The sequence below is a fragment of the Pan paniscus genome, chromosome X, assembly GCF_029289425.2.
Source record: "Pan paniscus chromosome X, NHGRI_mPanPan1-v2.0_pri, whole genome shotgun sequence".
In the NCBI taxonomy this organism is placed as follows: Eukaryota; Metazoa; Chordata; class Mammalia; order Primates; family Hominidae; genus Pan; species Pan paniscus.
This window is the reverse complement of record NC_073272.2, coordinates 11,880,017-11,893,283: the sequence shown is the minus strand read 5'-3', so window position 1 is coordinate 11,893,283 and position 13,267 is coordinate 11,880,017. Positions and strand designations below refer to the sequence as shown.

At 44.1% G+C, this 13,267-nt stretch overlaps 1 protein-coding gene across 2 annotated transcripts in view; it reads right to left on the bottom strand.

Annotated features, from left to right (window-relative positions):
* The window catches only part of WWC3 (WWC family member 3), a 129,733-nt gene that overhangs the window by 53,462 nt on the left and 63,004 nt on the right, over positions 1-13,267 (bottom strand). For both annotated transcript variants that reach the window (XM_034950643.4, XM_063601874.1), the window contains exons 4-6: positions 12,276-12,352; positions 11,347-11,426; positions 118-247 (exon numbers count right to left, since the gene is read on the bottom strand). In XM_034950643.4, coding sequence (XP_034806534.1) covers positions 118-247; positions 11,347-11,426; positions 12,276-12,352 — 287 coding nt within the window. The remainder of the gene's footprint in view (positions 1-117; positions 248-11,346; positions 11,427-12,275; positions 12,353-13,267) is intronic.

The window sequence follows — 13,267 nt, the reverse complement described above, 5'->3', positions numbered from 1 at the left end:
TGTGCGTGTGTATTATATACACATATATGTTATATATACAATAACTATATAACATGTAATACATAAGTATATTAAAAACATCTTAAAATAAAACACATGAGCAGGCAGGCAGCTTACATGCATCAGGTCCCGCCTCTCCTTCTCGCCTGTGCAAATGGCCTTCTTGATGGTCCGGAGCTCACTCATGATAGCCTGCGCCTCATCCAGTTTGTAGCTGGTGTGAGTACTTGACATCTTCCGATCAATCCTAGTTAAAACAGAAAAATCAATGTCATGTCACATGAGATCCTAGCATTCCATTAAACATACAACTACGAAAACCCAAAAGCTTCATAGAAAGGTGGAAACAGTTAAAGTAACGTTTTGGCTAAGAAAAAGAAAGACCCCACGGAAGCGTCCCTCCTTCTGGTCGATACAACACCCTTTGCTCAGGAGCACCCTGGGCAGGTGAAGACGTCCGAGACAGGATGCCCACGTCCTCCGCTAATGATTGCGCAACAAGATTGCTTGCTTGAGTAATTTCCCGAGACTGTAAATTCCTCTGTCTGAAAAGAGGACATGTTTTGTTTATCTCCAGGTTAGTGGTCAAAATCTTTGTTAAATAAACATATGAATGAGATCTGTGTACAGGGAGAATATATGGGACACAGCAAGAAGTAGTGAGCTTTCGATAATGGTGCTTTGTACAAAAGCTGGAAACCTTTTCTGTCTCCTATAACTCTGATTTCATTCTGGTTCTAATTTATTACTCACTCTTTCTCCTACCAAGTCCTCAATTCTTTCCTTCAATCCAAACACTCATCCAGGGAAAATGGCAACGTCCCTCCCTCCCTCCTTCCTCCCCTTCCTCCCACCTTTCCTCCAAGCTTCCATCCTCCCAGCCAGCTCCTGTGCACACCAGGCCCGGGTCTGGGGCTGGACGCAGAGCACAGAACAAAACAAGACTTGGTTCTGCCTTCAAAGGGAGGTGGCCTCTGGAGCACGTCCTTTGTCACATCCCCTACACCTGAGGCTCCAGCATGGGAAGCCCTAAGGCTAAGGAACTTGAGAAATTTTGGTCCAGAGTGGAATGAATTCCTTCTCTGGAAAGCAACTGGCTTCTTTCAGGTTCCGAGTCTCCCAGTTCACAGGTTCTGGTTCTAACATTTCCCTCCATGTTATCCTGAAAACCTGGATCATTAACTGCCAGCCCCAACTCCCTTGCTTACCGCTCACAGGAACCTCTGGCATGCTGGTGGGTGCAAGTGGCACCCAGCTCTGCCACTCACTGGCTGTGGGACCTGGGTGAGTCACTTCCCCTCTTTCCACCTGCTTCTTCCTGTCTCAAATGGGGACACTAAAAATATTTCTCCCACGGGATGGGCATGAGATTTAATGAGAAAATGCAAGGTAAGAGCTTGCTTGGCAGGAGGCCTGGCATATGGTGTTTGCGGTGACTGTTATTATCAGGATAACACAGAATCTCCTTACTCATGGGAGAAAAAGTAAATAACTTGCCAACTCTGGTATTTTATTATCATTAACAAATTCCTTGCCAAATATGTCACAACTCAAGCAAAACTCGGCACCAGAGTCAACCTGAGCTATCAGCATCCATGGCCTAGGAAGAGGGCAAACAACACAAGCAGGAAGCCACTGACTCCCTTTGAATAGGGCTCTGGGGCTCAGCAGCATTGCCGTGATTGCCATCAGCTACAAATAAAATATTTATAAACACTAGTCCTGAGTTCTGCCCCGAGGAGAGCAGATAGAGGCACACCGTGCATGGTGAATAATGACACTCCTAAATGCCAACGTGTCCTGACCCTGCAGGCACTTCCATAATGGCTGTTACAGACTTGTAGGTTTCTCAAATACACATTGCCTTGTCTGTTCCTACAAAGCAGAAGTCTTTATTTATACAGCTTTATTAAAAGGTACATATATCTTTAACTATAGAGTGTTCCATGCCAAAAGTTAAAATAAGTGAGCATGAACTAAAGTTTGAGCTGTGGGCATATTTTTTCTTTTTATTCTACTCTCATTAAATCCCTTCTTTCACAAAACAGTTCATCCAAATGATCAAGGTGGTAAACTTTAACAGTCTACATCACCTGAGGGTCCTCGGGAGGTTTGGCAATAAAATAGAAAAAGTTCCCAGCACAGTACCAGCAGGCCAGTTGGTGGCTACTAAAATGTGGGAGCCAATAGCAAGAATGGTGACAGTAGGCATATAAACCCATTGTACATTTTCAAAACTCTTTTGTTTGTCCCTCAAAACCAGCCCCACTTCCATCAAAATGGCTGGCCTTCTCACTCGCTGCTCGTAACTCACTGGGATATTCATGGAAGGGCTAACTTATACTTTCTTAGCTGTCATAGCTTCACAACACCTCCATTTTTTTCAATTGTGATCCATTTTCATCCAACAAAAACTTCAAAGGACAGTAAATGTCTTCTTTTACTTCTGCAAAATTCATTTATTTGAGAGCACACTCTCTCTCTCTAAAACTTCCCTAAAAAACTTTGGTCCAATGTAGATGATGTGCTCAATGATTTGGTATTTTTTAAAAATATTGATGTATTCCAGTTCATTTAAAAAATCATAAGATCTGTGACTGCCAAAGAACTGCCTTATTCTGGTCTTAATTTTTTTTTTAATTATACTTTAAGTTTTAGGGTACATGTGCACATTGTGCAGGTTAGTTACATATGTATACGTGTGCCATGCTGGTGTGCTGCTGGTCTTAATTTTAATTAAGAGTGCAAGACAGTGCCTTTACCATACATCACAAATAAAATGATAGAAAAGTGGTAACTGCTCAAGGAGACTAAACAAGGACATAAGTTATTATGCAGTATGAAATCAAAATTCAGTGCACAGACTCACAGTCTTTACTTTTGCACCCTCTACATTTTGCATTCAGCTTCAGGGACGTTAAGTGATTTGCTGAGGGTCACACAGCCAGTAACAGGCAAAGTGAAGTTCACAGCCAAGGCCCCCCACACCAGGACTTGTCTGCTCCATCACCAGGTTCGCAATATATTCAAAGTCAAGGCTTCTAAATGCCCATTGTGTCAAACCTGAAGGCCACCCATATAACCAGTCAAATGTCATCCCAAAGTAAACTGGTGCTCTTTATGGTGTGCTTTTGAAAGAAATGAGTTGGAGAGAAAAGAAGAAGATACAGCTTCAGATGAGGAACCTAGTACAATGGAAAAGGCATTTTAGAGAAGTTTATTGTCAACCTCTACCTCCTGCCACCCTAAAATTTCCATATTGGTTGTTCAATTTAAGATGTCAAGAGAACTGCACTAGTAAAAATAAGAGTAAAACCACATAACTTCTTAACCCCACATCTTGAAGGAAAGAGCTGCCAGCCCTCTAAAGATATTCTGTGTTAATACCACAGATTACAACCCAGAAGAATGGAAAGGTTTGTTACAACTTCTACATTTTCTATCAGCAGCTCTGGCAGACGGCCTTGGGTGAACCTCAGAAAGCTTCCGGCGGCTTTCTATCAACAGCAAGACCTGTGTGGAACACCAGACCTGTCCCACAACCAGGAACAATCCTCTTTTTGTTTCCAGCCCATTTCTGTACGTTTCGCTGTTATCTGAGCATTGCCGAGGTTTTCGCGTGGGCTGTTCCTTAGGTGCTACGCTAATGGGAGACTGTTACTTTAAGCCTGTTCTACTGAACAATCCCACTCTTTCTTGAAACTACTAAATCCCTTCAGACAGAAAATGCTAATTCTAATATGCAGTAATGCTTCATTCTGGTATTGCATGCTTAGAAGGATGTAGTGGCTCATATTTAAGGAGACAAATGGGTTTCACCCCATTTGGGAAGTTAATCAAGAAATCAAAAGTCTTGAAGCAGAGGCTCACCTAGTGGCTAAGAATGTACCTCATGGAAACTAGTTAGTGGAACATCTGGTGAGCATCCCTTTCTGTGATTTGAATAGCAGTGATAATAGGACTTCTTAAAACCCAGGCCAAAACAATATCACACAAAATGCAGAAGAGAATGCTGTGCTAGAGGACAGTTGGCAAGAAGGTGACTGGACAATGTCTAGAGGCCTCCCTGAGTTCCTCCAGCCCAGGGACAAAAGTTTTGGCCAAGGAAACATCTGCCCTCACTCAGAGTGTCCCAGTGTCCAAGAAGGAAGTGGACCCTGTGATGGCTACTAGCGGGCAGGAACAGCAACCTCAGCCACTCCCCCCAGCACCCGGGCAATCTGCATTCACTCCCAAGCCCCACCCTGTGCTGAGAACTGGCTGGGTCCTCAGGATGAAGCGGCGAACAAAGCCAAGTCCTTGTCTTCGTGCAGCACGATTCGAGCCAAGGAGACAGACAATGAAAAGTACATCCTTAGGTCAGGCAGTCACAAATGTTTTCAAAAAAAAATGAAGCAGAGTTTGGGGATAGAGTGTGACAGAGTACATTTTTAGATGGATGGTTAAGCCAGGATCTCTCGAGATGTCACTAAGCAAAGGCCCACGGAAGTGGGGGAGCAGGCATGTGAGAATCTGGGGGAAAGAGCATTCCAGGCAGAGGGAGCTCCAAGTACCCACGGTAAAGGCAGGACATCCCTTTCAAAGGTGAAACTAGAGGTAAATGAGGCAGGGCCGGGGGCCAGCCTATGTAGAGACTGGCTTGTGTTGTAGGTGAGAGAGAGCCACAGAAGGACCACAAGGAGAGCACTAGCTGTGGAAGAACCCCATGGCTACTGTGTGAGGATGGAGACTCACATTAGTGCTTGGCCCAGAGCCGTGGTGGTGGAAGCTGTGAGAAGGATCAGAGGCCGGGTGTAGAAACAGCACACCATGGACAAGGTGGCCAGGCAGTGTTCCCCAAAAGCATCTTCTGCCATCAAGCCAGTGCTCAGGGACATTATAGGTATCATGGCAGGAAAAGGCTCCAATAACACAAGCAGGAAACTCAGGGAAGGGCAATGTTAAATGAGCTTCCCAGCTGCAGGACCACTCAGAATCTAACATAAGGGGCCGGGTGCAGTGGCTCACGCCTGTAATCCCAGCACTGTGGGAGGCCGAGACGGGCAGATGGCTTGAGTCCAGAAGTTCGAGACCAGCCTGGGCAACATGGTGAAACCCTGTCTCTACTAAAAAAATATAAAAATTAGCTGGGCATGGTGGTGTGCACCTGTAGTCCTAGCTACTCAGGAGGCTGAGGCATGAGAATCGCTTGAACCCGGGAGGCGGAGGTTGCAGTGAGCCAAGATTGTGCCACTGCACTCCAGCCTGGGCCACAGAGTGAGACTCCATCTCAAAAAAAAAAAAAAAAAAAAATCTAACACAAGGTACATTCTAGAGCTCCAGGCAGGAGCTGGAGAGGGGAATTTGCCCACATCTGTTGGTGCACTTGGTCCGTTCACGCACATCACCCAGTTGGGAAACATTGCACGTGTCCTGGTCCTGAGTCTTCCCTTTGCCTCTGGACACTAGTAGTAAGTTACAGTAAGGTAATTTTTCCAAAACGTTTCAGAAACTTTAGGGCAACAGAGTCCAGGGGATCTTTCACTGGAAAAGCTCAATTTTTCTGTAAACTTTAATTAGTCATTGTAAATGGTGCTCCTATTTTCTGAAGACTTTTATAAAAGGCCTCAAGAAAAATGCAAATTGAAACTACACTGAGATACTATCTCTCACCTATGAGACTGGCAAAAATGCAAATGCTTATCAACACATCCTGTTGGCAAAGTCACAGGAAACGAGAACACTCATATGTTAGTGGTAGGAAGGCAAAATGGTGCAACCCCTCAGCAAAGGAATTTGGCCATATCTAATATAAGCTGAGTATCCCTAATCTGAAAATCTGAAATCCAAAGTGCTTCAAAATCTGAAACTTTTTAAGCATTGACATGACACTCAAAGAAAATGACCAGTGAAGCATTTCAGGTTTCAGATTTTTGGATGAGGGATATTGAACCAGTAAGTATAATGCAAATATTCCAAAACAAAACAAAACAAAAAAAACTGAAATTCAAAACACTTCTGGTCCTAAGCATTTCAGATAAGAAATACAACCTATAATACAACAAATACATTCACCCTTTAACCTACCAAGCCCGCTTTCAGGAACTTATCCTGGAAGATACACATCCATAACTTAGGTAAAAAGCTGACAAGAAATGTTATTAATATAAATCAAAGCATTGGGCTAACAAGGCCAGAACCTACTGATCATCTTCACACCACAAAAAGAAACAAGCACAGAGTGGTGCCTCCTGATGGAAGTAACACCACCACCTAAAAACATTCTTACTAAAAAAAGAAAAGAAATCCAACTTGAATCAGATCAAGCCTCTCAAACTATTACGCCCATTTGCATAAATAACAAGGGACAGAGGAACACGTTCAATGACATCATGTGAATTTCAGCAGCAAAACCCAACATTAGGGAAATTCTATAGGACAACCAAATTACTTTCTCCAACAAATAAGCTGTCAGGGGGAAAAAAGGAGGGAGAGGAGAAAAGAAAAGACGTAAGAGACACATCAACCAAAGGCACTCTGTGGCCCAAACTGGACCCAAACACCTGAAGAAATGCAAGAGCTCACTGGACACAAGATGCCTAGTAAATGGGGTACAGGGATTAGAGTTATTTTCAAAAGGAGTCCATAACTTTAGGAGACATATTTATGGATTAAATGGGATTCTGGCATTTGCTTCAATAAGGCCATGAGAGCTTAGCAGATGGGGTGGGGTCACCACCGAAACAAGATTGGCAATTGTGCAGGTTAAATGGGGTGAGGGGTACAGGAGGATTTCAGTATACTATTCTCTCTGCTTTTGTGTTTGATATTTTCCATCATTAAAAGCTTACATGTGTACACTTCACATAGATACATATAAAACACACATCTGTGTACATATTTTATCATTAACCCAGCGAACATATCTGTGGCCAATTCCTCTCTACAACAATCAACAACATATATAGATTTAAAGTAAAATACAAAAGGTTCTTTTTTCCTTACTTGGACCCAAGTGTAATGATGAATTTCCTTGCTAGCCAGGAAATTCACCAAGATAAACAAGGCAAGCTTAAAATGTTATAAGCAGCCAAACTCCTAGTGAGGTGCTCTGGAAAAGAATACACTGGATATTCTGGGAAGCAAGAACAGCAGGAAATTTTCTGGAGGAAAATCTCAGGCCACTGCCTTAAGCAATGTTGGTGATAAAATCAGAGATGCTTCATGTTTAGGTATAACAGCTCACCTGCTATCTGTACGTATAGTCAGGATTTCCCAGTAGAGATGGGGTAATCACATTTTCAATGCTTGAAAAGGCCTTCTAAAATTTCTCAATTAAAAAAATATACATTTGCATGATTCAATCCAAACATAAACACCCAATGTTCAATACCAGAAAAATAATGAGGCTGTTTTCATCTCATAAGCTGTGGAACTCAGAGAAAGGCTACCAGATTATCTTCCACTTACAAAAATATTTTAAGAGTGGCACGGGTGCCTGTGTTTTCTCTTCTTCCTGTGAGGCTGTGTCTGTCCCAGAATAAAGTAAACATGCACAGTAACAACGCAGCGTCAGACAGAGCCAAGGCAACGTGCCCATTAAACAACAGCTCTGGGCAGCTCCCTCCTGAAAGCTGACTTGCCCCTGGTCAGGCATGAGGTGGGGTGGGCCCCTCAGGACCAAGGCCAGGTCCAGAGCCTTCCCCAGGCCACTCCTTGGCCTCCAGGGGGAGGGCGGGTATTCTCATGAGCTCTGGCAAGCAGAAGGAGCCTCCCCTTGGCTCAGGCAGGCAGGAGGAGCCTCCCCTTGGCAAGTGGCAAGTTTACAATTGCTGTTCCCAAGCGTGGGATCTTGATAATGAAAGCAGAAAGACAATCCAAACAGCACTGGCCCGCCTCTCTTCCAGGAGCACAACTTGCGCTCCGTTTTGGCCGCAGGTGTAAAGTTAAAATTCTCGTTATTCTGGCTCCTGCTTCTCTGTCTAATGCCCCTAGGGAAACAGAGGCTGCCTTTTCCTATTCTTGAAACCACTGCAACTACAAAAGATGAATTCACATCCTAGCCATGCTAAGGAGAAGGGGGTTTTCTCAGTCAGCAGTACGTTTTAGTTTCTAAATCAGTCCGTCTACAGCTGACACTGCTATATGGCCTTTGTCTTCAAATAAGGAAATGGAGTTCGCCAGAACGATGGAGCCAAGGCAAAGCAACAGGCGCTGAGCCCAGCAACCCACTACAGAAACCATGGCCATGAGGGAAGTGCCAGACATGGCTCCCTGCTGATGCTCAGGGATCCTGAGCAAACTCAGACTCTTCCTGAACCCCAGTCACCTTCCTCAAAGCTGCAAATGAGAATGACATTAACTGCAACCTCCGGCACACACAATGACTAACATTAAAACCACATACTGGGCCGGGCGTGGTGGCTCATGCCTGTAATCCCAGCACTTTGGGAGGCTGAGGCAGGCGGATCACCTGAGGTCAGGAGTTCGAGACCAGCCTGACCAACATGGTGAAACCCGGTCTCTACTAAAAATATAAAAATTAGCTGGGCATGGTGGCGTGTGCCTGTAATCCCCAGCTACTTGGGAGGCTAAGACAGGAGAACTGCTTGAACCCAGGAAATGGAGGTTACGGCGAGCCAAGATTGCACCACTGCACTCCAGCCTGGGTGACAAAGACTCCCCATCTCAAAAAAAAAAAACAAAAAAAACAAACAACTACATATTGTCCAGAGACACTGTATCGCAATGAGAGACAGCTACAGTGTGGCCTAATGAAGGTAGAAAATTCACCTCAAATCCAACCAGGTAGTCCTAATAACTTTTGGTGACCTGTCACAAATCAAATGATTTGTTTCTGCTTATTCTTTATCCACCACCTTAGCCAAAGTGACACAGGATGACACTGCCACAGCACACACAGTCGCATCTGAGGAGGTGTTGGAGTATCTGGAGGCTGGCTGGAGTGGGGGGCTAAAAGGACAAAACACACGTCGGTGCATTTGGAAAGCACTCTGGCCTATGCACCGCATGAATGACAAAACCAGCAGCCGGTTAGTTGGAAAAGAAGCTTGATTTGCTTAAGACAAAACTAAAGAAGAGGCCGGGCACGGTGGCTCATGCCTGTAATCCCAGCACTCTGGGAGGCCGAGGCGGGCAGATCGCCCGAGGTCAGGAGTTGGAAACCAGCCTGGCAAATGTGGCAAAACCCCATCTCTACTAAAATACAAAAATTAGCCAGGCGTGGTGGCGGGCACCTGTAATCCCAGTTACTGGGGAGACTGAGGCACGAGAATCACTTGAACCTGGGAGGGGGAGGTTGCAGTGAGCCAAGATCACACCGCTGCACTCCAGCCTGGGCGACGAGAGCAAGACTCTGTCTTAAAAAAAAAAAAAAAAAAAAAAAAAAACTAAAGAAGAAGCTGTACTAATACTAACTAGGGTTAATAAAAGGAAGCTCTGACTGTAGATCCAAAATGCACAGAAACACATAGCTGGGTAATGGTAGATAATTACATCTGTACCTCACATTCCTTTATTACCTTCCCATAAAGAGCAGTGCTGCAGTCACGTGTGTCACCTCATGCATCTGCATGCAGGATGAAAGACGGCAACATGGTGCCCACCTGCGTCAGTAACAGTAACCACACAGAGTTGGGCTAATTGTTTCGGGCTGGGCATGTACCAGGTGCTGGTGCTGTCCTCAGTATAACTGAGCACAGTGATTGCTGTTATGGACTGTGTGTTTGTGTGTCCTCCAAATTCTTATGTTGCAGCCTTATCCTCTAATGTGATGGCATTTGAAGGTGGGGCCTTTGGGAGGTGATTAGGGTTAGATGAGGTCACAGGGTGGGACCCCATGATGGGATTAGGAAAAGGAAGAGAGAACAGAGTTTTTGCTCTCTTAGCCATGAGAGGAAACTGCGACAAGATGGTCATCTGCATATCAGGAATCGGGCCCTCACCAGGAACCAAATATTGGACCTCCAGCCTCCAGAACTGTGAGAAACAAATATCTGCTGTTCAAGTCACCCAGTCTATGGTATTTGTCATAGCAGCCCGAGCTGCCTAAAACAATCACCATTTGCAGATGAGAAAAGTAGGTGCAGAAGGCGTGCGGCACATGTGCAAGTTCAGCAAGGAAAGCCAGTGAATGCAGAGAACGGCTCAGCAAACCTTCAGACCCACACCAGCGCCATTTCTCAAACACCACCTTTAGTTCATGAAACCTGCAGACTCGATACAGCTCACTAATTGTAAACAATTCATCCCCAATCTCTTAGTAGGGATAAAGTTCTTATTGTAAAAATGAGAACAGGAGGAAGACCTACAGACTGGAATGTCCAAAGGAGCTTTCCGTGATGATGGAAATCTGTCACCTATGGTGTTCAATACAGTAGCCACCAGCACGGTGGTTCTCAACTGGGAGCAAATGTGTACTTTAGGGGACACTTGGCAATGTCTAGAAACATTATTGGTTGTCACAATACAGGTGGAAGGTGCTACTGGCATCTAGCGGGTAAAGAGTAAAGACAACATTCTTTGTGTTTTTGTTTGTTTGTTTGTTTGTTTGTTTGTTTTTGAGAGACAGTCTCGCTCTGTTGCCCAAGCTGGAGTGCAATAGCGCAATCTCGGCTCACTGCAACTTCGGCCTCCCAGGTTCAAGCGATTCTCCCTGCCTCAGCCTCCCGAATAGCTGGGTTGACAGGTGCCCGCCAAGCGATTCTTGTGCCTCAGCCTCCCGAGTAGCTGGGATTACAGGCTTGCACCACCACGCCTGGCTAATGTTTGTATTTTTAGTAGAGATGGGGTTTCACCATGTTGGCCAGGCTGGTCTTGAACTCCTGACCTCAGGTGATCTGCCCGCCTTGGCCTCCCAAAGTGTTGGGATTACAGGCGTGAGCCACCAGGCCTGGCCAAGACAAGACAATTCTACAGTGCATAGGACAGTCCCCCCAAGACAAGAATGATCCAGCCCCAAATCCCACTAGTGCTAAGTGGTGGACAAAACCTGCACTAGCCACATGTCACTACTGAGTACTTCTGATGTGACTACTGAGACTGGGAAACTAAACTTTTAATTTTCTTTTACTTTAAATGTCAATTTTAGAACAAAAAATTTAAAAGACTAAAACTAAGAAAAAGTCGAATTTAAATGTAACTAGCCATGAGTGTCTTGCACAGCTATAGTAAACGTGCATAAACATAAAAATAAAGGTCTTGTTTCCCAAGTATTTCCATTTAAAGCAACGAAATATCTTCAAGGAAAAGAGAGATTCTGAAGTTAGCATTGGAAAATCATGAGCATAAATAAAGGCATGAAAGTGAAGGGCATGAAGCTTTGGGACAAGTGTCCAGGCAACTCACTCTTGCAGGGTCTCCACCCCCTTTTCTTTGTACTGCAGTTCCTGCTTCATCTGGGTCAGCTCTCGTTTTAATCTGGAAAGCTAAAGACAAATCACATTTTTTTTCCCAAAAACCAGCTGTGAAGAATGATTTCTACAGTTGTTATTAGCACTGTCATCTGAGTTTCTACTCAGCTTGCAGTTCATAAGATCATCTATTCTCACTATAAACTTCCATTCACATGCATAAGAAGCAGCCTTTCTAGAAGACCTGCTGTGCTTAGATACAAAAATTCCAGATTGTTGACAGACTCTTATGCAAGTGGAGAACCAGCAACTATTTGCATTTTCAAGGTTTCCACATTACAACTGGCAACTTTTGTAACACATTCTTCATCTTTCCTTCTACCCACTCCTCTCAGACCCCGCACATGAAACTTTGTGTCCAGAAGCGAGCTCTCTGACTACCTGAAACTCAATGGCTCCTGGAGTGCTTCTTTAAACAGATTCTGGGACCCGCTCCAGGCCCACGTCAAAACTCAGGGGCTAGGCCTGGAAGCTCGCACTTTGAACAAGCTCCCAGGTATTTTTCTTAGCTGTGCTAAAATTTGAGAACCACCGCACTAAAAGATACACCCTGATTCAGGGAATGACACACCAAGAGAGGAGCAGGCTTCATTGCCAAGATGTTTCTTGTGCTTTGTCCCAAATGCAACAAAAGTGTTTCCCTTCCCAGACAACCAAGACAAGGGTCTGAAGAGACGAAACATGGTAGCACATAGATAATTCAGGGGTCACCAGGGAAGAGCATCAGAACCCTCAGAACTCTTCCAGTCTAACACTGCTAGCGATCCCTCCAGGAGGAGTCAACCAGAGTAGAACACCAGCGGCCTAGGCTATAAGGCCCCAGGCTTCCATCCACCTGGTTGTAAAAACAGCGGTTTTACTCACCCTATCCCGACGACTTGCTATTTCTGCTTTAATTTGGTGTGGGTCATACTTTGTATTTGTTGAATATCCAGAGAATGCTAAATAGAAAGAAAATATTTTATTTTATAATGGATCCTTCAAAATACATACACACAAGGAACTTCTGATTTACTGCATTAAAGGACTCTAAATCTCTGATTTACAAGTGGTCACTGGCTCCTAAAGAATTGACATTTAACATCCTCAAATCTTCCTGATGTTTGATATTTGCATCAGGACTTTCTATAGGATCCCATATAATAAAATACATGGCTGTAGGTCAATCAAAACTCTGTTTAGTTCTACTATAAAACTACTACAGTTAAACACCATACAGACACAGCGGGGGGACGGGGTGAGGGGGAAGAGGTGTGATTATGACATAGGAAACTGTACTTAATACGTGAATAGTACTTGCAGTATGAACCTACTTCTACTTTCTTTTAAAACACACACACACAGACGTCACTGGAAAGATAGAACCAAAAAGTTAACTGCAGTTATTCTCAATGGCTGCATTAAAAATGATTTTATTTTTATTTTCTTCACACTTATATTCTCCAGATGAACAATTTTTGACACAAGAAAGGAAAAAAACATTAGAAATTTGTAAAATAAAAAAGATTTCTAGTAATACGTCAGGATCTGGCAGGCTTGAGAAAAAAGATGGGCCCCCAAGTTGTTTGTCCCAGAAACTGAAGTGAGGCACTCATGCTTTTACTCTAATAATTTGTTTTGATGAATGTTTAGCTAAAAGACATCACATACCTCAATGCTTTCCTAAACAGTGCAGTGTATATGATTTAAAGTCTTTTTACAGACATGGCATCATTATCGTGAGTAACCAATACCTAGGGATGAGTAAGAGCCACAGAGCTGTTTACACACTAGGCACAGTCAGCAAATTTCTGTGCACACAGAGAGCTGCAAGCTTTTTCCAGTGTTACGGAAGCTGGAGCGGCGAGTGGCTATTC